Source organism: Lepidochelys kempii, chromosome 5 (assembly GCF_965140285.1).
Source record: "Lepidochelys kempii isolate rLepKem1 chromosome 5, rLepKem1.hap1, whole genome shotgun sequence".
NCBI classification, from domain to species: Eukaryota; Metazoa; Chordata; order Testudines; family Cheloniidae; genus Lepidochelys; species Lepidochelys kempii.
This window is the reverse complement of record NC_136384.1, coordinates 128,486,823-128,514,126: the sequence shown is the minus strand read 5'-3', so window position 1 is coordinate 128,514,126 and position 27,304 is coordinate 128,486,823. Positions and strand designations below refer to the sequence as shown.

Below are 27,304 nucleotides of genomic sequence, written 5' to 3'. Positions count from 1 at the left end.
CCAGTTCCCATGAGGAAATTGTGCTCTGTTTCAATTTCCCTTAAACTTCAGTGAGGCTGAGATGCTAATATTACTAGCCCAAATGTTTAAAAATCCATGAGTCCAGCCCAAAAAATTATGAGATCGGCTTAAAACTGAGTAAATCTTACATAATTTGGAGTTATTTAATATCCATTTTTGAAACTTTGAGTGCACTCAAGTCATGTTTTCAAGCTTTTTCTGTAGCTCTCAAAGTTGCACCAACTTTTTAACTTCAAGATGAGACACTTGCCTAAGTGTTTATCTCCAGGAACTGGGGCTTTAAGGAAGTACAACACAAAATATCGTGAGACTCATGATGAAATTGCAGGAGTTGGCAATACTGAATGCTGTCATAGTCCAGATGTCAAAGGTCAAATGTTAAGGCTTACTCTTCTAGAATAGTATTTTTCACCTCATGAGCTGAACGGTAATGCTCCCTTAGAGCAGATCAGTAAAGGTGTGGTTTTGTCTTCCATGCATTCTTTTATTAGCCATTCTGGACACTTATGCTTGTACAAATGGAGCCTTTTGCTGAGCCATTCTGGCTTCTGTACTTGAGAAGTAATCCCTTCTTGTTACTTTTGTGGGACTGCAGCTTAGATCTCTGCAAGTTAGGGTGACTTTGTCTACTTCAAGCTTTGGTTGCTTGTAAATGATATCTCCAAAAATAATTCTTGGACCATCCTGTACTTTAGCTGGTATCTCTAAAATGTTGTATAGTTTGCTGTGTTTTGACATGGCCCAGAAATGTATTGCTTGGATATATTGTCATATTTCTCTGCAACCAAAAAGCGAAAACTATTTCCCCCCTCAGTTTTAGCTAGGATTTTTGCTCTTTAATCTTTATTCAGCCTGGAGTGTTTCCAGTACTGAGCACTGACACTGATTCCCCTTGTAATCTTCTGCAAGTTTCTTAACCTCAGCTTCATTTATAATTGTAACATTTTGATTTCACAGGGACGTTGAGGATTAAAGTTTGTCAAACATATCAAGGAGAAATTCTTTAACTGCTAATTCTTGTTGTTCCATCCAGATCTCTTTCTCTCTTCTTGTTGCGTTCCCCTTAGTGCAATACTGAATACTACCTGAAAGGGGGTTCCAAAGAGGATGGCTCTGGACTGTTCTCAATGGTAGCAGATGACAGAACGAGGAGTAATGGTCTCAAGTTGCAGTGGGGGAGGTTTAGATTGGATATTAGGAAAAACTTTTTCACTAAGAGGGTGGTGAAACACTGGAATGCGTTACCTAGGGAGGTGGTAGAATCTCCTTCCTTAGAGGTTTTTAAGGTCAGGCTTGACAAAGCCCTGGCTGGGATGATTTAACTGGGAATTGGTCCTGCTTTGAGCAGGGGGTTGGACTAGATGACCTTCTGGGGTCCCTTCCAACCCTGATATTCTATGATTCTATGATTCTATGATTCTGTTGATGATTGAGATGCTAACAGGAAGTTCCAGCTCAGCATTTGTTCCAATCACAATGTAAGTAGAACTGTATTTAGTTACAGGCTGACCTTGCCTGTCAGAAATGTTATTTACAGGTTAAATCACTGTTCAATGGGTAGCAGCAGCAGCAGCAGAACTAATGTTAGGGCAAAGAGGTTACAGTGAGAAAAAACTATGGCCTCAGCTCTCACTGAAGGGTCAGGATAGTCACTTCACACGTTCGCTCTCAAGGGTATTTTTAAAGTAAATTAATTCCTTGAGCAGACATGGTCTTGTCATCTCTCTCTGATGTAGACATCCCAAGGAAGCAGACTCTTACAAAATATTTGTAACTAGAGATGGAGCTGCAGAGTTCAGACCTTATCTTTCCCCAGCTCTTGGGTGGGATGTAGGCCCTTCAGTAATACAAAACGTCATATAAACTTTTAAAAGAACTGATAGAAGGTAATGGAACCTTAATATCCTGGAGCCTTTGACATACGTACTGGGGAGGTGCTGATGGATTTGTCTTGCAGCCTTTACTTGATTAGTTAAGTGTCTCTGTAACCCACACACCTCCTGGGTGTGGTGTTCTGTCCCATCTTGGGGCACCGATACCACTTAAAGAGAGAGATTAATGAGTCTGCTCTACAGCCTTAGCTAATAGCCATATGGCTTTTAGGTCATGCAGAGGCTCACACACTAAGCTCCAGAGCTGACAGGTTTGATCCTGCCCACCGCCGACTGGGGTCAGTTGGTGTTGCATCTCCTCTTGTGACACTTGCACATTTGTTAGCTCCGCCATGCTTGCCCAGAGACCTTTCCCCACCAAAAAGATAATTTGGCCTAAGAGAAGACACACTGGGCTGGAAAAACCCAGGAGACTATGGGTTCTAGTTTCACTTCTGTTAAGTGCTGTTAATATTTCTGTGCAGTTCACTACCTTTTTTACTCATCAGTGTCTCATATCCCAACCCCAGGAGGCAGGCAACCATCAGTTTTCATGTTTTAAATAAGGTAACAGAAGAACTGCATAAGGTCATTTGAGGCAAAACTGGGAATAGGACCCAGATCTCTTCCAGACAAGTCTCCTCCACTTGGCCATACTGCCTTTGAAGCTAAATGTGCCAAATCATAGAATATCAGGGTTGGAAGGGACCTCAGGAGGTCATCCACTCCAACCCCCTGCTCAAAGCAGGACCAATCCCCAACTAAATCATCCCAGCCAGGGCTTTGTCAAGCCTGACCTTAAAAACTTCAAAGGAAGGAGATTCCACCACCTCCCTAGGTAACGCATTCCAGTGTTTCACCACCCTCTTAGTGAAAAAGTGTTTCCTAATATCCAACCTAAACCTCCCTCACTGCAACTTGAGACCATTACTCCTTGTTCTGTCATCTGCTACCACTGAGAACAGTCTTAGATCCATCCTCTTTGGAACCCCCTTTCAGGTACTTGAAAGCAGCTATCAAATCCCCCCTCATTCTTCTCTTCCACAGACTAAACAATCCCAGTTCCCTCAGCCTCTCCTCATAAGTCATGTGTTCCAGTCCCCTAATCATTTTTGTTGCCCTCCGCTGGACGCTTTCCAATTTTTTCACATCCTTATTGTAGTGTGGGGCCCAAAACTGGACACAGTACTCCAGATGAGGCCTCACCAATGTCAAATAGAGGGGAATGATCACATCCCTTGATCTGCTGGCAATGCCCCTACTTATACATCCCAAAATGCCATTGGCCTTCTTGGCAACAATGGCACACTGTTGACTCATATCCAGCTTCTATAGGTTTGGCTTACTGTATGTACCCACTGATCTAGCCACTAGATATCACTTTGCTCTTAGAACCAGGAATAGACCTCAGGAGTAGATACATAAATGCTTAAGACAATAGTGGAATATTGGGTAACAAATGGGCAAAGTGCTATGTCCCCTCTAGGGACTGTACCACACAGGACAGCCTACCTGTGCTACCAGTTGCTCTTCTAGTTGAAGTGGAAGCCACCTATCCTTTGGCTCTGAAAGTCCTGGGTTAAAATACTGCTGAACAACTATGTGGGAAAATAGTGTGTGAGCATGTAACTAAAGAGTACCATGAACATATGGGAAGATACAGGTTTGCACTGGTAATTTTAATTTCGGAAAGTCTTAATTTTGGAGTACTTGTCTTTGCAATCTTAACGTTCTTTTACATGGTTTTTGTGTATGTATGTGTCCTCCCCCACCCCAAATGTGATCATGGAATAGTTCTAATGGGAAACGGTATTATATTGCAGAAACAATCTGTGGAGAAGAGAATTTGGCTGTTGTGTTAATATTGTATTAGAACTGCATTTAATAAATTTATATTTCAAGAAAACAAGCCTAATTTTTGACGGTGTGTTATTAGCATTTTTGTGAGGGATTGGATGCCTCAGGGCACTACTAATGAGTTACAGAGCCTTTCATCTATAGGTCACCAGTTTGACCCCAGTCCAGCTCAGTAGAGTTTATAATTTTCCGTCTAAGGGATGATGATTAGTATCCCCTATTTGGGATGAGTTTGGTCCTCAGTTACAGATCCCACATCACAAACTCACCATGATGCTTGCATGAATTGACAGACTTGATAGAGAGACAAGGTGGAGGAGGAAGAGACATGCTTTTGAGCTACACAGAGCTCTTCTTCAGATCTGAATGACCTGATAGAATGTAATAACTGCATGGAGTTGAACTACCCCCCTCCTTTTACTCCTAGAGGAAGCTCCTCCCCCAGATCAGTATTCACACAGAATATCAGGGTTGGAAGGGACCTCAGGAGGTCATCTAGTCCAACCTCCTTCTCAAAGTAGGACCAATCGCCAATTTTTGGCCCAGATCTCTAAATGGCCCCCTCAAGGATTGAATTCACAACTCTGGGTTTAGTAAAGTGCTCGAACCACTGAGCTATCCTTCTTCTTATTGCCTCTTGCTCTAATGGCAATGCAGGAAGCTTGTCCACTAAATGCAGAGGACTTCAGGTACGCTTGTCAAGTCAATGCTTTTCACCAGCACTAAATCCACCTACTTTCATTAACTGCAGTGTATGGTCTATCTGCAAATTAGCTCATTAGGTAATTTGCATATAATTCAGTTTTGCCAGCTCTTGTGAGTCTCTCAGTAACTGGTGTATTTCTTAAACCTCAGCTCATGGAGGTATATGATTGAATGTATCAGTTTTCTTCTTTTTCTTTTTTTATTTAAAAAGTTAGGTTTCTAGCCCTCAAAGTTGTAGGAAAAAAACCTTAAAAAGATGTGTAACCTGAGACTCAAACTGGAAAGCAAGTAAATAGCACCCCAAAATTGTCTTTAAATGGTCAGGATTTTTAAGCGAATTGAGTGTTTTGGCAATGCTCTGTGGGGGTTTCAGTAGATGTTTTTCTGGTGCCTTTAGCAGCGCGTGGGGGATTGGTGCTGTGTGTTTTGGAGTGGGCACCAGCAGATATTTCTGGAGCCTTTTGCTTGTGGTGGTGTTCATGCATGCCTGGGTGTTATGGTGAGCTGGCAGTAGGGGGTGTTTAGCCTTGTCTGTGACGAGATTGTTGGGGTGTGTTGAAAAGGAATCTTTAGTGCTAGGGTGGAGGGTTGGGGGTATCTGACTGTCTCATATGGGGGTGTGTGTGTAAGTGGTTTGTCACAGAGCTTTTTGTATTGCATTGAGGGTGTTGGTGAGAGTTCGGGGGTATCTGGCTGTGTGTGTGTGTGGGGCTGGGGGGAGTCTGGCCTGGTGGGATGTGGGTGTGCAGCCCTGTGTGAGGGTGTGTGTGGGGGAGCAGTTATCCTAGAGCCTTTAGTGGAGGTTTGGGGGTTGTGTGGCAGTGGGAATTGGGTTGTCCAACCTTGTGTGAGGGGGTGTTTGTATGTGGGGGGAGGGGTTGTCCTAGAGCCTTTAGTGGAGGGTTGGGGGGGGGTTGGCAGTGGGGATGGGGGTGTCCAGCCCTGTGTGATGTGTGTGTGTGTGTATGTGTATGTGTGTGTGTGTGGGAAGGGGTTTAGTGGAGAGTTGGGGAGAGGGTGTCTGGCAGTAGGGATCAGGGTCTCCAGCCCTGTGTGATGCGGGTGTGTGGGGGGGGTGGAAAGGGGTTTAGTGGAGAGCTGGGGGAGGGGTCTGGCAGTGAGGATGAGGGTGTGTGTGTGGGGGGAAAGGGGTTTAGTGGAGAGCTGGGGGAGGGGTCTGGCAGTGAGGATGGGGGTGTCCAGCCCTGTGTGATGAAGGTGGATGTGGGGGAAGGGGTTTAGTGGAGAGTTGGGGGAGGGGTCTGGCAGTGAGGATGGGGGTGTCCAGCCCTGTGTGATGAAGGTGGATGTGGGGGAAGGGGTTTAGTGGAGATTTGGGGGAAGGGTCTGGCAGAGAGGATGGGGTTATCCAGCCCTGTGTGATGAAGGTGGATGTGGGGGAAGGGGTTTAGTGGAGAGTTGGGGGAGGGGTCTGGCAGAGAGGATGGGGTTATCCAGCCCTGTGTGATGAGGGTGTGTGTGTGTGGGGAAAAGGGGTTTAGTGGAGAGTTGGGGGAGGGGTCTGGCAGTGAGGATGAGGGTGTGTGTGTGGGGGGAAAGGGGTTTAGTGGAGAGCTGGGGGAGGGGTCTGGCAGTGAGGATGGGGGTGTCCAGCCCTGTGTGATGAAGGGGGATGTGGGGGAAGGGGTTTAGTGGAGATTTGGGGAAAGGGTCTGGCAGTGAGGATGGGGTTGTCCAGCCCTGTGTGATGAGGGTGTGTGTGTGTGGGGAAAAGGGGTTTAGTGGAGAGTTGGGGGAGGGGTCTGGCAGTGAGGATGGGGGTGTCCAGCCCTGTGTGATGAAGGTGGATGTGGGGGAAGGGGTTTAGTGGAGAGTTGGGGGAAGGGTCTGGCAGTGAGGATGGGGTTGTCCAGCCCTGTGTGATGAGGGTGTGTGTGTGTGGGGAAAAGGGGTTTAGTGGAGAGCTGGGGGAGGGGTCTGGCAGTGAGGATGGGGGTGTGTGTGGGGTGGAAAGGGGTTTAGTGGAGAGTTGGGGGAGGGGTCTGGCAGTGAGGATGAGGGTGTGTGTGTGGGGGGAAAGGGGTTTAGTGGAGAGTTGGGGGAGGGGTCTGGCGGTGAGGATGGGAGTGTCCAGCTCTGTGTGATGGGGTGTGTGTGTGTGGGGAAAAGGGGTTTAGTGGAGAGTTGGGGGAGGGGTCTGGCGGTGAGGATGGGGGTGTCCAGCTCTGTGTGATGGGGTGTGTGTGTGTGGGGAAAAGGGGTTTAGTGGAGAGTTGGGGGAGGGGTCTGGCGGTGAGGATGGGGGTGTCCAGCTCTGTGTGATGGGGTGTGTGTGTGTGGGGAAAAGGGGTTTAGTGGAGAGTTGGGGGAGGGGTCTGGCGGTGAGGATGGGAGTGTCCAGCTCTGTGTGATGGGGTGTGTGTGTGTGGGGAAAAGGGGTTTAGTGGAGAGTTGGGGGAGGGGTCTGGCGGTGAGGATGGGGGTGTCCAGCTCTGTGTGATAGGGTGTGTGTGTGGGGAAAAGGGGTTTAGTGGAGAGTTGGGGGAGGGGTCTGGCGGTGAGGATGGGGGTGTCCAGCTCTGTGTGATGGGGTGTGTGTGTGTGGGGAAAAGGGGTTTAGTGGAGAGTTGGGGGAGGGGTCTGGCGGTGAGGATGGGGGTGTCCAGCTCTGTGTGATGGGGTGTGTGTGTGTGGGGAAAAGGGGTTTAGTGGAGAGTTGGGGGAGGGGTCTGGCGGTGAGGATGGGGGTGTCCAGCTCTGTGTGATGGGGTGTGTGTGTGTGGGGAAAAGGGGTTTAGTGGAGAGTTGGGGGAGGGGTCTGGCGGTGAGGATGGGGGTGTCCAGCTCTGTGTGATGGGGTGTGTGTGTGTGGGGAAAAGGGGTTTAGTGGAGAGTTGGGGGAGGGGTCTGGCGGTGAGGATGGGGGTGTCCAGCTCTGTGTGATAGGGTGTGTGTGTGGGGAAAAGGGGTTTAGTGGAGAGTTGGGGGAGGGGTCTGGCGGTGAGGATGGGGGTGTCCAGCTCTGTGTGATGGGGTGTGTGTGTGTGGGGAAAAGGGGTTTAGTGGAGAGTTGGGGGAGGGGTCTGGCGGTGAGGATGGGGGTGTCCAGCTCTGTGTGATAGGGTGTGTGTGTGGGGAAAAGGGGTTTAGTGGAGAGTTGGGGGAGGGGTCTGGCGGTGAGGATGGGGGTGTCCAGCTCTGTGTGATGGGGTGTGTGTGTGGGTAGGGGTTAGTGGAGGGTTGGGGGTGTCTGGCGGCGGGGGGCGCAGGCTGTTGCTAGGTGCTTCTTAAGCCCGCACCCCCTGTCGGTGGGCGGGGCGTTCCCAGCCCCCCCGCACTCGCGGAGGCACGGGGCAGGTTCCCATGGGGATTCCCTGCGGGGGGAGGGTGGAGCTAGGGCTCCCCGCACGGGAGGAGGGGGCACACGGCTGCTCTAATGCTCCCCGCGCGCGCACGTCACCTCCCCTCCCGCGGTCGGCGACACGAGCGCAGCCCCCTTCCCTCCGCGCGTGTGGGAGGCGGGCGCGGGCAGTGCGCATGCTCCCGGTGCGCGGCGCCCCCGCTCGGCCGCCCTCGGCGCCGCTCGGCTATTTCCGCCTCTTTGTTTTAAACTCCGGCCGGAATTTTTTCCTTCTTTTGGGGGGAGAGTCGGAGGGAGTGGAGCCCCCCCCGCGGGCGGACACGGCGCCCCGGCCCCCGCGCCGCCAGGTCAGTGCCGGGCCCCCTTCCCCCCGCGGCGGCCCTGCGGGGCTGCCCCCGCTCCAGCGGGCCGCGCCATGGCAAGCTGCCGAGGAGCAGCCCCGAGACCCCCGGCGCGGGGCGGGGGAGGGTCCGGCGCCCGCTCCCCCGGGAGTCGCCGCCGCCGCCTCCCCCGGGAGTCGCCGCCGCCGCCTCCCCCGTCTCCCCCAGCCTTTCGCCAGGGAGGGGGCGCCGGGAGGGGATCAGGGCCGGCCCCTCCGTCCCCCTAGCCTGGGGAGGGGGCGCTTTAACTTTCTGCGTCGGCGGCAGCAGCGGGGTTTGTCAAGGACGTCTGCACCCCTCCCCCCCGGCTGTGTCTGTCTGTTTGTCCGCTTCCCTGTCCCCCCCGTGTGTGTCCATTCGTCCGTCCCCGCTGTGCCTGTCTGTCCGTCCCTTCCTCTGTCTGTCTGTCCGCTTCTACCAGCCCGCCCCCTCCCCCCCTTGGGCTGCGGTGTGGGTGTCTGTCTGTGCTTCTATCTCCCCCCCCCCGCTGTCTGTCTGTCTGTCCGTCCGTCCCTCTCCTGGCTTTGTATGGCAAGGGCTCTCCTCTCTGCAGCCCCCTTCTCCCAGGGTGCAGAGCCGCCTGGCATGTGGGGGAGCCCGCTCGGCCTGCCCTGGTAGTGCCTGGCCCCAGCTCCGTGTGTCCCACAAGCTTGGCAGAGACGCCCCTGCTGTGCAGTATCTCAGATGTGTCTGGGTCTGGTGTGGGGTGGGGGCTGGCGGAGTCTCCTTCTGAACCCCCCCCCCCCCAATCAAGGGTTGGTTTACGTTGCTAAGAAACCCCCCATCTTTTGAAAAATGTCTGTCCCTGCGTCCATCGAGAGAAGTAGGGTTAAACTGCGTGAGAAGTGACCTGAGCTATGGATAGCTATGGCTCTTAGTGGCATGAGGTGTGTGTAGCAATCTGGAATAGTTTATAGGTTTTAGGCTTGTGAAAAGCATCACCCGAAGGTGGCACCAATTGGTAAAATAATGGATCGGTTTTTTGCCAAAATTTTCTCACGGTCCTGATGTTACACAGTGAAGTTTGGTTGTTTTCAGCTGTGATGTTGTGTCTTCTCAGCAAGGTGCAATTTAATAGTAGCACTGCAGTGTCTTTTAGTCCACAAGTGATTAGCGTCACCTCAAACTGGCCTGAGATGAAATGTAGTGTATCATGAACTTGATGCTATCGTGGTTAAAGGTCTTGGTACTTCCACCATATTACTATTTGAATGCCCTTTTACTAGTGCAAGTGGAACTCACTCTGAAAAAATTAAATACTTCTAATTTAACATAACTTTAATCCAGAGTTAGTGTAACTGTTTTTCTACACTCAGGGCCCTGGTTATCAATGTATCAAATCCAGTCTTTATAGATTTTGCTTAATTATCACATTGTGCTCTGGAATTTTCCTTTTGAAAACTTTGATGTTCTCCAGGTTTATTACTGCTAAACTGTCCTACTTGTTGTTAGAAAAACAAATATCCTTTTAGAAAAATGCTTCACATCTATAGGCATGTAAACCTCAAGATGTAATGTATACTACAACTTACTTACATTGTTTGTTTTACAGTGTAAAACAATCTAAAGTTTCAGATTATTAATTGGAATTCTGTGTAGTTCGAGGACTTAAGTACAACTTTTCTTAGCGCTAAGTGTTGTGTATGTTCCATATTGACGAGTATTGGGTCTTTTAACAATGAGAACTTCTCATTCCCTCAGTGACTGATTTAAATAAAAAGCTGTTTTAGCTAGTGATGTGCCTTGTAAAGGTTTGTTTGTAATTCATAAGATTTATTTGATAGGTTAGAAGTTTCCTTTCTAGTAATGGATGACTTTTATGCTACATAGAAAGGCCTTGTTTAAATTTCTTAGCTGCCCACTAAAACATATTAATTAAAAGTGTATGTAAGGGAATACATTCTGTGTGGAACTGGAAGAAGTCAGTGATCATTTACTACAGTAGGATGGGGGACACCAATCTTTTTAAAGAGTGCCCTTCAGAAGCTACAGCAGAAAAGACTTATTGATTTAAATTTGGGTGCTGGTATAAAGATTGCATTTTTTTTCAAAGCCCTTATCAGACCAAAAATCTGTCATATTTTTTATTCATATGGACTGATCTAGCCAAATCTTATCATGTGAGTCTTGGTTGAATACTTGTTAAATTTTGTGTTGTCTTGAAGTTGATTGAGATTCGATAGCAATGCTAGCACAGTATAAATGCCTATCTAGATAAAACTAAACACCATTGTATGAGGGTTTTTTACTACTAGATAAACTCTGAACCAGAACCTCAAGGTACAGTACTATAATCATTAGTTCTGATCAACTTAATCCTGCATTTTCGTAGACTCATCCGACTAAGGCTATGTCTACACTACTGCGGTACGTCGACCTATGTTATGCAACTCCATCTATGTGAATAACATATCTGGAGTCGACATACCTTAGGTTGAGTTACCGGGGGGGGTCTATGGGAGAAAATCTCCCGTTGATTTACCTTACTCTGCTCTCTAGTCCACCACTGTACTCCACCCCGGATGAGAAATCTGCAGTCGATTTGGCGGGTCTTTACTAGACCCTCTAAATAGACCGCTGGTGGATTGATCTCAAAGCATCGATCCCCGCTGTTGTGTAGACCTGCCCAAACTGTGTCCACTAGATGTGAAACAGACTTATATTGTAAACAGGTAACCTTACTAAATATTACTTCTCCACTAACATACTTGAGTATTACATTTCTGCTTTAATGGACTTCAATATTGTGTTCCCAAATGGCTCCTTAAGCTAGGTGGTCTTTAGTTAACTGGAAAAAATGAACAAAATTGGTGGTCACTAAGAGCTGAAACTAGAATCTTTTTGAAAATTGGACTCTACAGTAAACCACCCATGGAATACATTAAAATAAATGTTTGCATGGAAACTCCAACTGGCTTATTGATGTTAGGAAGAAGTCACCTGTTGAATTGATGTGAACCTGTGTTTTGAAAACCATTCAAGTCTGTAATCATCTGCTTCCCATCAACTGCATCTTTGAAGCTATAATATCTTAAAAACATGAAGTGGAGCAAGATGTCTTGCAGGAATTTGAGCACCAGCATTTTCTGGTGTTCTTTCATATTGGGCAGGGGGCCCAGTTGGTACATAGTTTGAAACATAAATGCTTTTAAGTATTTCTTAATAATTTGGAGCACATTGTGCTTGGTGATATAAGACTAACTTTAGCTCTTCCACCTCCGGGTGCTCTTGAATGTTTACTACTTTTTGACATCACTAATAAAAATGGTTGAATGTCATCTAGGGCTATGCAGTAGTGTTGGTATAAGTACACTGTCAATTTTGTCTTGTGCTAGTTTGCTCTAGCTTGGCTGTCCTTCAGTCTGATCAAAATAAGTTCAGATCTGGGCAGATGCTGTCAATGTCTAGAATCTGCTAGTTATGTGTTGCATTTTTATTAACAAAAGTTCTGTCTAAACTAAATTCATAGTAAAACTAAAGGCAAATGTTAAGCAATTAAGGGTCAGGCTGATTGGCTTAAAGACTCTCTACTTGCTGCGTTCATGTAGACTAGAGAGGATAAAAGAAAGTTGCTTTGCACCAAAAGCAATCCCAGCCGTTGTGAAATGCCACTGGCTTTTTGTTAAAGATGATGCCACTAGTCTGGTAGAAGAGATCCATACACTACACTCTTGTACTGCAGTGAAACAGTACAAATATTCAGCAGTTTAGGAACATTGCCATACTTAGATTCTCTCAAGAAAATATAATTCATATATTTCCTAATTAATATTCTACCTGTGTGTGTCAAGTTCACAGCATATATAGTAACAAGGGGGAAAACAAACTGGAGAAAAGTTTAACAAAACCCCTCATCTCAGAGGTTTAGAATTCTTCCAGGTATGTTACAGGGCTAAGTTTGTGGGGAGGAGGGAGTGGAACAGAACCAAACAATGGCTTGATAATTCAGACACTTTTTTTACTCTTAGAAAGGCTGTTGTTTGGTTGAGAGTGAGAGTTCTCTAACCTTTCTGAAGCAACTACAGAGACAGAACTATGTACTGTGCAAAATAGTGAAAATTCTCTTCAGAGGAAAATCAGAAAATTGTCAGTTCCTGAAGTGACTTGTCAGCCCTTGCCAGACAAAATAGGTTACTGTATTTGCTTTTTGAAAAAGGCCACCTCCTACTATAACCAAATCAGTTGTAGTGTTGCTGTGTATACCTGATCTAGTGCTAATGGTGCTTTTCCCCAGAGGTGCTTCTGATCAGGAACTGTGCTGATGTATGCAAACTCTGGAAATGTATCTACCTATGTATGTACTGCAATTAACTTGATTCATGAAAAATGTTAAATCTTATAGTAAGAGCCCATGTACTGTCAGTACAGTGCATTTGTATTGTTTTGATGAGGGTATGAAGCATTTGACAATGGAATGCAGCCTTCCCATTTGTTTTCTGAGAGTTTTATTAATGAAGATATTCTCAAATACATAATTTTTAAACATTTATAGAAGATTAATTTGAAAAGTGGATTTGCCGCAAGAGAATAGTTTACTTTAAGGAAACCCCAAGTAGCAGTTCCACATCTTTGTACTTTTCATCATTATAGTCTGTGTGTGTTTTAAAAGCCCTCTCAACTGAAAGTTCCTTCCATATTTCTTTCAACTACCTCAAAATCATTATTTTTCATCTCGCTCTAGAGTGACAGGAAGTGAATTTATGATATCCCCATGGACATGTATTTGAGCTGCTTTTGACAGATAACTTTATGATCCTTTCATATTCTAACCTTGTGACTGACAGTAACTTAAAATGTCCCAAAGTTTTAAGATTAAAACTTGTAATTCAATGGCAATAACTTCCAATAGTATCAAATGAACTTGGGGATAATTGTCTACACTTCACAAATAGCATAGCTTTGTCTTGGCTTCTGTTAAGATGGGAAACATTTATTCCTTAATACACACCTGATGCTGATATGCAGTAGCTGATTTAATTATGAAAACAAGTTTTTTCAGCTAGCTAAAAGTGAATATCATTGAATTGCTGGCTTGCAAATGATTATCTTGTCGACAAACCTCTCAATTTAACCTACACATGAATAATTTTTCACCCCTTATTCTTATATCCAGATAGTCAATGTGTGACACTTCTTCTGTATCTTCAATAGAACATATATCCATTGAAGTAGTAGTGGATGTATTATAAATCTTAGGTGAATTATGACTGTAATTCAAAATGAAAAAAGACCTAGCCCAATAGACTCTCTCTGAGAGATTCTCTAACAGCGTGCACTCAAAAACACATAATCTACCCATGTACAAATATAAACCTCAACCTATTTAGAACAATATGTAAACCCAGCCGGTGTCCCCAGATTGCACAGCTTTCGTATGAAATATACATTCTTGTACAATGCTGTTTTCATTTTGTCAACTGAAGGAACAACTTGAAGTTAGCTAGTTCTCTTGTACTTTCAAGTATTTTATCTAGAAAGCTATGGTTCACTTCTGCTGATAGTGTTTTCTAATATGTGGGAGTCATTTATTGGTGTAAGTACATAGATTGTCATAATTGAAGCTATTAGTAAATTGATTACTAAGTTGAAGTGCATTGTATTGCCAAAATAATTCTATATGTGTTAACGTATTAGACAAGGCATTTTTTGTGGTGTAATCTGTGTGGATTTGATTTAAATCAAATTGATTTAATCATAGATTTCTACATAAAAGTGCATTCTTGTTGGTTGTTATAACCTTAAAACATATTCTTCACAACTCAGAGATAGATGTAGGTTTCATTTTTAGAAGGTACACACTATATATTTTTAAAGTGATTTATTTTGAAAACTTTTCAGATTAGTTTTACAGCTATATCAGAAAATGAATGATTGTTTGATTACATCATTTACCGAGGGTAATTGAAGCAGATATTTATGAAGTAATTGGGAGGTGAACTCTCTCCAATATTTGGAGGATTTTCTTGCCGTGCTGTATTAGGAGGAGAACATCACCAGACAGACATTTAAATTGTTTTAGTTAACTAAAACAACAATGTTATGTATTCTGGATCTTTTTCTTCAACAGCAAACGTATAATTTTTTTAACAAAACAGGCATACGAATTTTTGAATTTAGTTAAACATTCAAGTTTTTTAAAATCAGGTTTGTTTGTGTTTAAAATTGATTTTAACTAAAATAGTTAAATGAAATCTTAAAAAAAAAAATTAAATTGACTATATCAGCCAGGTCAACATGAGAAACTTAAAATATTGGCTCCTGCAACTAACTCAGTTGTCTTCACCTTCATTTTCCTTTTTGTTCATAATCTGGAAAAGAAAAACAAGCTTTCCTGCTTTTTCAGGTCCCAAACAATTTCTCAATTTGGAATGAATTAGTCCAAAGGAAGAAAATGTTCTTTCTATACCAGTGGAAGAAGCTACTGTTAAAAGTGAGTTTATCACTTCAATAGTCTCTGAATCCAAGTGCTTAAGTGACTTCCACCAGTTCACTGGTATGACTTTCTTTAAAACATCATCAGCAAACATATATTTCTTGAACGGTTCACCCTTAGCTCTGAAGTTTATTATAGTTGGCATTATGAAGGGATGATTGCTGGATGTCCATGTCCTAGCCAACTCCTCTTCAGCAGTTAAGGTTTGACCCTGGTACCAAGTATTGAGAATATTTGCAAGAAAATGAGCTGGAGATAGTGCTTGTCCCATTCGGTTTTTTTAATGCTTGTAATTTAACTCTGTCATTGCATATTTCTCTTTTTAAGATCTCACTCAGTTCCTTCAAAATTTCAACAGTGTCAGCAATAAAACAGCTATTTCTTTTTGTTCAAGGCTACAGAAATAGGCGTCAGGGTACTCAGCATGTGTTCTACATTTCTCTTAAGCCCAATGTTGAGATCTTTGGCTATGACAGTGCCATCTATTTTTTCACGATTTTGTTCACAAACTGTCATGAGATTAGGCCAGTTCTTGATATAGTGCTCAAAACTGTCCACTACTGAGTTCATTGCACGTCTTGTGGGAGAGTTGGCTTGGTTCCTCCCACTTTTTTCAGAGCAGCTGCTGCAAAGTGGTTGTTACGGGAAGTACTTTGCAGTTTCAACAACATTAGCCTTTATTTCTGGAACACTGAAGTCTGTGGCTAGGAGGTGCATCAAATGAGCACTACGACCATATATTATTAGCTTGGGACTCTCTTCACTCTCTCCTAAATAATTTCTTCTCTGATACATTTGCAGAATTGTCTGTGACCAAGCGGCGTATTAGACATTTGAATTTTTTTTCAGTTTGTTATAGCTTTTACTGCTGCTACTTGTAAATATTCTGCTGTGTGTGCATTTCCTGATGTATCAGTTGTTTCTGTAAGGAAGACATTCCCTTCTTCTGTTGTCACACAAGCACATACAACAGGATCATTGTGGACATTGCTCCACCCATCAAGACTCAGGTTAACAATTTCATCCTCTAGACCTTTTGCACACTGCTCAGTTTCTCTTTCATACACTTTATCCAGCAGTTTGCCTGCAATATCTGCTCTGTTGGGTGGACTGTATCCTGGTCTTAATGACTGAACCATGTTAATGAAGTGTGGGTTCTCAATCATACAAAAAGGAGAGTTTATTGCATAAACAAACTGGGCAATTTTTTCATCAATTAACTCTTTTTGTAATCTGCTGGGTTCTTATCACAAACTTATCTATGGTTGTTTTTGGATGATGGAGTTTTTTTTTCGTCTTTGCTACAGGTGATATATTGTGGCTATGTGACATACATGATGTGACTGAAACACTATCCCTGTCAGATAACTCTGAAACTATAGAAAATGATGGTGATCTTGAAGGTGGATAGTCTTCAGAATCCTGTATGTTGAGGATCGATTCTCCTAAACAAAATAAGTCAATGCAGTTATTTAATTATTATTACCATACTGCTCATTTAGTATTACTTATTGCATTCACTAACACTCAGTACTACTTCAAAGGTGAAATTGTGCAAGGAAGATCTGCCTATTTCAGCCGTTTGTTTTTTTTATCACAACTGCATCTAAAATTGATAGTACCATAGAGTAACAACTATATTTTTTGCTCAAACATGAGAATTCAAGAATAGTCCAGAAGGAAGACAGGCAGTCCTTAAGAAAGAAGTATGAAATAAAAAAAAAGTTTACAAACCTGAAGATTCTGCATGTTCAGACTTGTTCCTTTCATCATCTTCAACGCAGCTTCCTCTTGAGAAGGAACATGTCTCATGAATTGGAATTAATTTGCAGATTGGATACAATTAATTTAGGCTTGAATAGAGAGTGGGAATGGTTGAGTTATTATAAAAAGTAACCTATTTCCCCTTGTTTCTTCTTCCCCCGCCCCCTCCCCCTTGTTCCTCAGACGTTCTTGTTAAACCCTGGATTTGTGCTGGAAATGGCCCACCTTGATTATCATACACATTGTAAAGAGAGTGATCACTTCAGATAAGCTGTTACCAGCAGGAGAGTGGGGTGGGGGGAGAGAAAACCTTTTGTAGTGATAAACACCCATTTTTTCATGGTTTGTGTGTATAAAAACATCTTCTGTATTTTCCACAGTCTGCATCCGATGAAGTGAACTGTAGCTCACAAAAGCTTATGCTCAGATAAATTGGTTAGTCTCTAAGGTGCCACAAGTACTCCTTTTCTTTTTGCGAATACAGACTAACACGGCTGTTAACCTTTTGTAGTGATAGGTTTCAGAGTAACAGCCGTGTTAGTCTGTATTCGCAAAAAGAAAAGGAGTACTTATGGCACCTTAGAGACTAACCAATTTATCTGAGCATAAGCTTTTGTGAGCTACAGTTCACTTCATCGGATGCAGACTGTGGAAAATACAGAAGATGTTTTTATACACACAAACACCCATTTTTTCATGGTTTATCACTACAAAAGGTTTTCTCTCCCCCCACCCCACTCTCCTGCTGGTAATAGCTTATCTAAAGTGATCACTCTCCTTACAATGTGTATGATAATCAAGGTATGTGTATGATAATCCTCCTGAAGGTCGAGACAGCAGACTGGACTTCTACATAGAGTGCTTCCGCCGACGTGCACGGGCTGAAATTGTGGAAAAGCAGCATCACTTGCCCCACACCCTCAGCCGTGCAGAACACAATGCTATCCACAGCCTCGGAAACAGCTCTGACATCATAATCAAGAAGGCTGACAAAGGAGGTGCTGTTGTCATCCTTAATATGTCGGAATATGAACAAGAGGCTGCTCGGCAGCTCTCCAACACCACTTTCTACAAGCCATTACCCTCTGATCCCACTGAGAGTTACCAAAAGAAACTACAGCATTTGCTCAAGAAACTCCCTGAAAAAGCACAAGATCAAATCCGCACAGACACACCCCTGAAACGCCGACCCGGGATATTCTATCTACTACCCAAGATCCATAAACCTGGAAATCCTGGGCGCCACATCATCTCAGGCATTGGCACCCTGACAGCAGGATTGTCTGGCTATGTAGACTCCCTCCTCAGGCCCTACGCTACCAGCACTCCCAGCTACCTTCAAGACACCACTGACTTCCTGAGGAAACTACAATCCATCGGTGATCTTCCTGATAACACCATCCTGGCCACTATGGATGTAGAAGCCCTCTACACCAACATTCCACACAAAGATGGACTACGAGCCGTCAAGAACACTATCCCCGATAATGTCACGGCTAACCTAGTGGCTGAACTTTGTGACTTTGTCCTTACCCATAACTATTTTACATTTGGGGACAATGTATACCTTCAGATCAGCAGCACTGCTGTGGGGACCCTCATGACCCCACAGTATGGCAACATTTTTATGGCTGACTTAGAACAACACTTCCTCAGCTCTCGTCCCCTAACGCCCCTACTCTACTTGCACTATATTGATGACATCTTCATCATCTGGACCCATGGAAAAGAAGCCCTTGAGGAATTCCACCATGATTTCAACAATTTCTATCCAATTTCTATCCTATTTCTATCCTATCTGTGGATAAATTGGAGAGAGTCCAGCGAAGGGCAACAAAAATGATTAGGGGACTGGAACACATGAGTTATGAGGAGAGGCTGAGGGAGCTGGGATTGTTTAGCCTGCAGAAGAGAAGAATGAGGGGGGATTTGATAGCTGCTTTCAACTACCTGAAAGGGGGTTCCAAAGAGGATGGCTCTAGACTGTTCTCAATGGTAGCAGATGACAGAACGAGGAGTAATGGTCTCAAGTTGCAGTGTGGGAGGTTTAGATTGGATATTAGGAAAAACTTTTTCACTAAGAGGGTGGTGAAACACTGGAATGCGTTACCTAGGGAGGTGGTAGAATCTCCTTCCTTAGAGGTTTTTAAGGTCAGGCTTGACAAAGCCCTGGCTGGGATGATTTAACTGGGAATTGGTCCTGCTTTGAGGAGGGGGTTGGACTAGATGACCTTCTGGGGTCCCTTCCAACCCTGATATTCTATGATTCTATGATTCTACCATCAACCTCAGCCTGGTCCAGCCCACACAAGAGATTCACTTCTTGGACACTACAGTGCTAATAAATGATGATCACATAAACACCACCCTATACCGGAAACCTACTGACCGCTATTCCTACCTACATGCCTCCAGCTTTCATCCAGACCACACAACATGATCCATTGTCTACAGCCAAGTTCTGCGATACAGCCGCATTTGCTCCAACCCCTCAGACAGAGACAGACACCTACAAGATCTCTATCAAGCATTCTTACAACTACAGTACCCACCTGCGGAAGTGAAGAAACAGATTGATAGAGCCAGAAGAGTTCCCAGAAGTTACCTACTACAGGACAGGCCTAACAAAGAAAATAACAGAATGCCACTAGCCGTCACCTTCAGCCCCCAACTAAAACCCCTTCGACCCATTATCAAGGATCTACAACCTATCCTGAAGGATGACCCAACACTCTCTCAAATCTTGGGAGACAGGCCAGTCCTTGCTTACAGACAGCCCCCCAACCTGAAGTGAATAGTCACCAGCAACCACATACCACACAACAGAACCACTAACCCAGGAACCTATCCTTGCAACAAAGCCCGTTGCCAACTGTGCCCACATATCTATTCAGGGGACACCATCATAGGGCCTAATCACATCAGCTACACTATCAGAGGCTCGTTCACCTGCACATCTACCAATGTGATATATGCCATCATGTGCCAGCAATGCCCCTCTGCCATGTACATTGGTCAAACTGGACAGTCTCTACGTAAAAGAATAAATGGACACAAATCCGATGTCAAGAACTATAACATTCATAAACCAGTCGGAGAACACTTTTTAATCTCTCTGGTCACGCGATTACAGACATGAAAGTTGCGATATTACAACAGAAAAACTTCAAAACCAGACTCCAACGAGAGACTGCTGAATTGGAATTCATTTGGAAATTGGATACAATTAACTTAGGCTTGAGTAGAGACTGGGAGTGGCTAAGTCATTATGCAAGGTAACCTATTTCCCCTTGTTTTTTCCTACCTTCCCCCCCTCCCCCCATTCCTCAGACGTTCTTGTTAAACCCTAGATTTGTGCTGGAAGTGGCCCACCTTCCTTATTGTGCACATTGTAAGGAGAGTGATCACTTTAGATAAGCTATTACCAGCAGGAGAGTGGGGTGGGGAGAGAGAAAACCTTTTGTAGTGATAAACACCCATTTTTTCATGGTTTGTGTGTATAAAAACATCTTCTGTATTTTCCACAGTATGCATCTGATGAAGTGAGCTGTAGCTCACGAAAGCTTATGCTCAAATAAATTGGTTAGTCTCTAAGGTGCCACAAGTACTCCTTTTCTTTTTGCGAATACAGACTAACACGGCTGTTACTCTGAAAGTTCCCATGATGTTGTTTCATTAGGGCAACCAGGCCTTGCATTCCTTTGTTGCACTGTTTGCATTTTGCACGCATGCCTGTCTTACCCACAGGTAGAGGAACTTCATTAAAATATTCCCAAACGGGGCCTCTTTTACAGCCTGCTGCCCTTATAGGTTTTTCCTTCCAGTGAGAGAATGGTATGGTAGATCTTCGATCAATGAAGGCTACACTCAGAAAGACCTCAAGACTTCTGGAATATGCTGCTCAAACAGTTTCACTTTTGTTTCTACTACCTGTACCTCCCTTCTCACATTTATTTATCTCCAGACTTCTTCTCCTTGTCCAGATCTATTTCACTCCCAACAATCTTCTATTCATTGAACTTTTTGAAACTTTGCACCTTTAGAGAGAGAGGTAAGGGGTTGACTCTGTGTACACACATTTGCAGAGGGACAATAGGGTTGAGGTCTGTTATTTCTCACCTCTATCTATCCTATCTATCCTATCTATTAACATTTGTGCTGTTAACAAGCATATTATCTCTGGAGACACAAATCCATCGTTTGAGAACTGCAAAACTAAGCATCTCTGATAGTATCTTTTAGACTGAGCACTGAGTCCCATTGGGTAGATAGAAAGATTAACCTAAATAGTCTATACTGAAGCCCTTGGAACCCCATAAGATTGGGTCCCTAATCCATGAACTATTGAAATTCATTTACAAAACTGTTCTTAAACATTACATGAATATATTGTCTCATACTATAGAATTAGAATTTGTAATCCCTATTCCATGATGAGATAGGTTTTTTTCCTCAAAAAGCATTTTATCCAAAAAAATCCAATTTAAATAAAAAACATCTGAGTTTTTTTTATTTATTTTTTTAAATCATTGATCTTTATCCACCCTGGGTGTTATATTACTAAGTTTGTGTTCTACCAGTTAACAGTGGCTATGAATAGGCTAGATTTGTGGGAGTGGGGTGGTGTAAATGATGGCATGCTTCATTCCTTCTGAATGACTTGTCCAAACCCCAGAATATCTCGGGCCATTTGAAGTGAGGCTTCTAATGATAGAGTTTAATGCCAGAAGGTGCCATTAGATCACCTAGTCTGACCTTCTGTATAGCACAGGCCATTAAATTTCATGCAGCTGCCCCTGTCTTGAGACGCATAACTTGTGTTCCAGAACTTTTGATTTGAAGACATCACTTCCCTTGATAGTTTGTACCAATGATTAATCATGTACTCCGTTGAAAATTTGTGCCTAATTTCTAATTTGACTTTGTTTGGCTTTCACTTCTGGCCATTTGTTGGTATGCCTTTCTCTGCTAGATTAAAGACCTGTTAGTAACTGGTATTTTCTTCTTGTGAAGGTACTTCTACTCCATAATCTATCTTTTTGATAAAATAAACAGATTGAGCTGTTTAAATCTCACTGTAAGGCACTTACACTAGCTTGTGCATTTTTGTGGCTCTTTCCTGCAACCTCTCCAGCTTTTCAGCATCCTTTTAAAAATACGGCACCAGAACTGGATACAGTGTTTCATTACTGGTTTCACAAATGCTGTAAACGGAGGTAAAACCACCTTCCTAAGCCTGCTCATTACTCCTGCTCCTGTTTAGATATTCAAAGATTACATTAGCCCTTTTTGCCAAAGCATTGCACTTGGATGTTGTGATGAGTTACTTGTCCGCTGTGAACCCTGAATTGTTTCCATATGCACAGTGTTTCACAAGCCCTTGCTATATAATCCTCCTTCAGGAAAAATAAATAAAATGTGCACCCATGCCATTTGTTAAAAGCCTACCCATCTTACAAAATACTTCCACATGTCCCAGTTGGTGGTTTGCTTTCCCCAAGCGTTGTGTCCCACAGTTGGAGTAAGGCTGCCTCTGAAAGGACAACCTGGTGGTGATAAAGTTGGCAAAGTATATTTTAACTCTCAAAATCAAATCCAATAGGTGCTCTAACTTGCTGTATTGTAATGAATTGAGAATACAGGAACTCCTTGCTTAAAGTTGTCCCGGTTAACGTTGTTTCGTTGTTACGTTGCTGATCAATTAGGGAACACACTTGTTTAAAGTTGAGCAATGCTCCACTCTTACGTTGTTTTGGATGCCTGCTTTCTCCACAGCAGGCAGCCTCCCTGTGCTCTTCCCCACCCCCAGCAGATGCGGATCAGCACCTTTCCCCTCCTGCCCCCCCCTCCTGCCTCTGGCAATCAGGGGTAGGAGCGTGGAAGTAGTCTGCAAAGCAAAGGGGGATGGGGGGGGGAGAAGAGGCGGGTCGAGGGTGGGGACTTGGGGGAAGGGGTGGAGTGGGCGGGCTGAGGGTTGAGCCCCTGGTGCTTGCAGAGTAGGGGAAGCTGCCACTGCTGCTGCACAACATGCTTCTCCTAGGCTATGGCACCGTCAGCCTCCTTGTCTGCCTCATTGTCTCCAGTGACTTAATAGGATTTAATGATGTTGTCCCCGCTGTGAAGATGTTGTCCCCAGCTTGGCCATGAAAGCAGGTTTTGCTGAGGTGGAAGAAGCCGATGTTACACAACTTCTGCAATCACATGGAGTAGAGCTAACCAATGAAGATCTGATGCTACTAGAGGTGACGAGAGCAATGGAAGAAGAGGGCCAAGAAGTAGAAGAAGAACCAACCCATCAAAATTTGACTGCCAAACGTCTTTCTGAAGCTTTCCAAACGATTGAAGCTGGCTTGCAAATCCTGAGTGATGACGATCCTGACTGGGAACGCAGCTCCAAAGTGATTAGGGGAGTTGGTCATCTAATGACTTGCTATAAAGAAATTTACCAAGGAGAAAAAAAAAAAAGAAGTAAAACAACAATCTCTAGATGTGTTTTTTCGAGCTCAGAAAGTTCAGCAAGAGGAGCAGCTGGACAATCCACCCTCTTCCACTTTCTGACTCCACCACCTCAACCAAGCTTCATACTCAGCAGTGATTGTAGTATTAAATTGCTTGTTTAAAATGTGTATAATGCCTTTTGTCTGGCAGCATTTTTTTTTCCTGGAACCTAACCCCCCCCATTTACATTAATTCTTATGGGGAAATTGGATTCGCTTAACATCCTTTCACTTAAAGTCGCATTTTTTCAGGAACATAACTACAACGTTAAGTGAGGAGTTTCTGTAATTAATCTCAGTAGGCTAGGATCTGTTGAATGTGAGACACTTCTCCTAAACTGCTCTTTAGTAGTTTTCACAGAAAGCGATGGCCAGTCCACAGTCTGGAATAGTCTTCAGTCTGATGACATCCCAGCTAAAGTTGTCAATTTCATGAAGGCCAGGTACAGAGATGCAAAGTACTCTGTAAGGATGAACCACCAGACAACAGAGTGGTTCAATGTGGACACTGGTGTGAAACATGACTGCATTTTACTTCTGTTATTTGGCATTTCCATATACTGGATAATGAAGTGAATTGAGTGGAACAGGTGCAGAGAAGGGCTCCTATGATGATCAGAGGAATGGAGAATCTGCCTTATGAGTGGAGACTTAAGGAGCTTGGCTTGTTTAGCCTAACCAAATGAAGGCTGAGGGGAGGTATGATTGCTCTCTGTAAATACATCAGAGTGATAAACATGAGGGAGGGAGAGGGAAGATGTAAGCTAGGGACTATGCTAACAAGACCAAATGGATATAAACTGGCCCTCACAAGTTTAGGCTTGAAATTAGATGTTTCTAACCAACAGAGGAGGGAAGTTCTGGAACATCCTCCCAAGGGGAGCAGTGGGGGGCAAAAAACCTAACTTGTTTCAAGACTGAGCTTGATAAGATTATGGAGAAGATGGTATAATGAAGTTGCCAACAATGGCATATGGCCGATCTGCGACTGCTAGTAGCAAATATCTCCAATGGCCAGAGATGGGACACTAGATGAGGAGGGCTCTATCTACAGTGAATTGTTTTCAAGGTGTCTGGATGATAGGTCTTGCTCGCGTGCACAGGCTCTAACTGATCACTGTATTTGCGGTCGGGAAGGAATTTTTCTGCAGGTCAGATTGGCAGAGATCCTCTGGCGTTTTCGCCTTCTTCTGCACTTGTTGGCTTAATTAGAATAAATGGTGAAGTCTCTGTAACTCAGTCTTTATATCATGATTTGAGGACTTGAGTAACTCAGCCAAAGTTTGAGCATAAGCTTTCGTGAGGTACAGCTCACATCCGATGAAGTGAGCTGTAGCTCACGAAAGCTTATGCTCAAATAAATTGGTTAGTCTCTAAGGTGCCACAAGTACTCCTTTTCTTTTTGTGAATACAGACTAACACGGCTGTTACTCTGAAATCAGCCAAAGTTGTGGGTCTAGTATAGGAGCAGGTGGGTGAGGTTCTGTGGCCTTCAGTGTGCAGAAGGTTGGACTTAGGTGATCATGATGGTGCCTTCTGGCCTTAAAGTCTGAGTCAATGGGCTTGTCTACACTTGCAGTGCTGCAACAGCATAGTTGCAGCACTTAGTGAAGATGCTGCTTACGCCGATGGGAGAGCTTCTCATGTTGGCATAGGTACTCCACCTCCCCAAGAGGCACTGCCTACACTTGGGGTTAGGTTGGTATAATTATGTTGCAGAGGGGTATGGATTTACTGATTATAAGTTGGTAGTGTAGTCCTAGCCTACGTGTATTAGCAGCACAAACACTGGTATGTCATGGGCAGATGGTAAATGCCCGGAAGACCTATACTTTGCTGATGATCTTGTGTTCCTGAGTGACACCCCCGAAAAGTTACAGCCAAAGACAGACAAGCTGGCAAAAACTGCAGGTCAACCAGGTTCAATATTTGTTATGCTAAAACAAACATCCTTGAAACCCAGGCATCAAGCAGTAACCTCACATTAGAAGGCAAAAATACAGGAAAGTAGAACAGTTCTTGTACCTAAGGAGCAACATACTGGTCAACAGATTTTAAGAAGAAAGTGACATCGAAGATAGGAAAGGCATCCACAGCATTTACTAAACTTAATATATGGGAAGGGGGGAGAGCATCAGAACAAAACTGAGAATTTGCAATTCAAACGTAATCTCAGTGCTGACATATGGCTGCAAAAGCTGGAGATCTGCCAAAGTGGTAGAAAACTAGAAGCTTTGAAAATAAGTTCCTACGCTGGTTGGAAAGACTTCATTACCTGTGGAGAGATCAGAGAAATCACCAACCAGCCCGCTTGTTTCTACCAGAATCAGAAGGAAGTGCTGGATGTATCTGGGACATGTACTCCGGATGCCAGCATACAGACTCTCACCTGAAGCTGTCAGGTGGAAACCAACTGCTGTGAAAAAACAAGGGCACCCAAGAGAAACCGTTAAGAACTACTCCTAGCAGGGAGGACAGAACAATCTATCTTAACGGAATAGAGCAGATGGAAGCAGCAGCAAATGACAGAGAAGAATGGAAAGAAACTCATTTCTGTCCTGTGTACCAACATTAGTTTGGGAAGGATGTAATGGAAAGTAAAACAATGGATATACCTTTCTCTGACTTAGAGGTGACTGGTGCCAACTGGCTCTGCTGTTTGACCCAACCTATGACTCTGATATTAGACTGCCAAGATAAGAACTATAAATTCACAAAAGCTCAGCTTTCTTTAAAAATGAGTTTAAAATTTAGAAGTCTTTGTCCAAAGCACATATCAAGCTATTTACATTTTTGTAGGGTTTTCAAACTTTGGGTTAGGGTGGCTACCAAAATTTGAGTGTTCTAGATAATCTGAGTGTGAAGCATTTCCCTGTTTCTCCCTCCTTTTCTCTCCCTCCCAAAGATCTATAAATTTAGTGAACTGTCATTGTGTCTGGAATTTGTGTCACTCCTGGTTACTGATGCAACCCACCTGTATAATGTCTGGGAAGTCCTTTTCTTAACTGAAGTTGTGGATGATAGCATCGTTGTGTACCCTGTCAAAAAGTTTGGATTTAACCATCATTGTACAAGAGCAGCCTAACTGAAAAATGCTTTATAATCAAACTTAGTTTTGTATTTATATTGCTGTATGCTTATAGGGCCCACCTCACAAATCCTCATCCTTCAGGCCACTAACTGCCTGGAGTTGGGAAGAAATTTCTTCTCTGGGTGGGTTATTGCTTAATTGTCCCTTTATGAGATGATTTACAGCTTCATTGAAGCATCTTATGTTGGCTATCGTCAGACAAGGATACAGGACTGTGGCTTACTGGTCTAGACCAACATGGGAGTCTTCCTATGGCAGTACACACTATGCAGTGGTCAACTGGAAAGACTTTTAGCCAGCCAAAGTGAGTGAATTTTCATGTATCTACACTCCTGTGTGCTACTAAGGTTAGTTTACCACTTGATTTCAAGAAGACTCATGAAGGCCAGGAAAGTTATGCTGGTGTATTTTTAAATGAAAGGCTTGCATTTTGAAGCTTTCATTGACTAAATATGTTTGACTATCACTGTGATATACACAAAATTTAAAAAGTAGCCTACTGGTCGTAATCCGTTACTAATGTAGTAACTTTTTAGCCACTAAATCTTAATTGTTGCTACATTTAAGAATAATGATTTCTATAATCTGGAATGTATTTGCTATAGGGAACTAAAAATGTTACTCAAATCTCTTAAAGGGAGCATTTGTAAATGCTATCTCATGAATTGTTTACTTGAGACTTTTCAGAAAATTAGACTATACTTGGAGTAAATGCTGTAAGCATGTAGAGGATAATACTGTGTTACCAATATTCAAACTGGGTATTCATTTATCCCAGTAAAATCAGCAACTCTTAATGAGACACCATATTGTGTTTGGAGTTACTCTATACTTATGACCCCCAAAATGTAATGTCTGAGAGCCTTGCAGTGTGTTTATCCTCGCAACACTCCGGTGAGGTTGGGTAGTACCATTCCCATTTCGCAGATGGAGAACTGAGGCTCATAGCTTAAGTGATTTACCCAAGATTGTTGAGGGACTTGAAGTAGGCCTCCTAAATCCTAGACTACTGCCTTAACCACTGCATAATTCTTCCTCTCATATCACGCAAACATAAAACCAGATTAAATTTAAGTGTAAATTTAAATACAGCCCTAACTATGGAGCCACTATGATGCTTCCATAATATGAGCGAATTTGAACTGAATACATTACAGTGACCAAAAAGGCATCATGCAAATATGTTTATACTCTTTAAAGTGTGGATATGCAATCTTTTTAAAGTGGTTAAGAGGAAAGTTTCAGAGTAACAGCCGTGTTAGTCTGTATTCGCAAAAAGAAAAGGAGTACTTGTGGCACCTTAGAGACTAACCAGTTTATTTGAGCATAAGCTTTCCGATTCATCAGATGAAGTGAGCTGTAG

The 27,304-nt window shown here is 43.7% G+C and overlaps 1 protein-coding gene across 16 annotated transcripts in view; it reads left to right on the top strand.

Annotated features, from left to right (window-relative positions):
- The first annotated feature begins 7,948 nt into the window (after positions 1-7,948).
- PCGF3 (polycomb group ring finger 3) overlaps positions 7,949-27,304 on the top strand; it is a 108,707-nt gene continuing 89,351 nt past the window's right edge. For 9 of the 16 annotated variants that reach the window (XM_073345797.1, XM_073345787.1, XM_073345786.1 and 6 more), the window contains exon 1: positions 8,034-8,123. Coding sequence is in view for 1 of the 16 variants with exons in the window: in XM_073345792.1 (XP_073201893.1) it covers positions 7,953-8,123 (171 nt within the window). In the remaining 15 variants the exon portion in view is untranslated. Of the gene's footprint in view, positions 8,124-27,304 lie in introns of all 16 variants that reach the window. The other 7 variants (XM_073345798.1, XM_073345788.1, XM_078852968.1 and 4 more) reach the window with 3 other exon arrangements.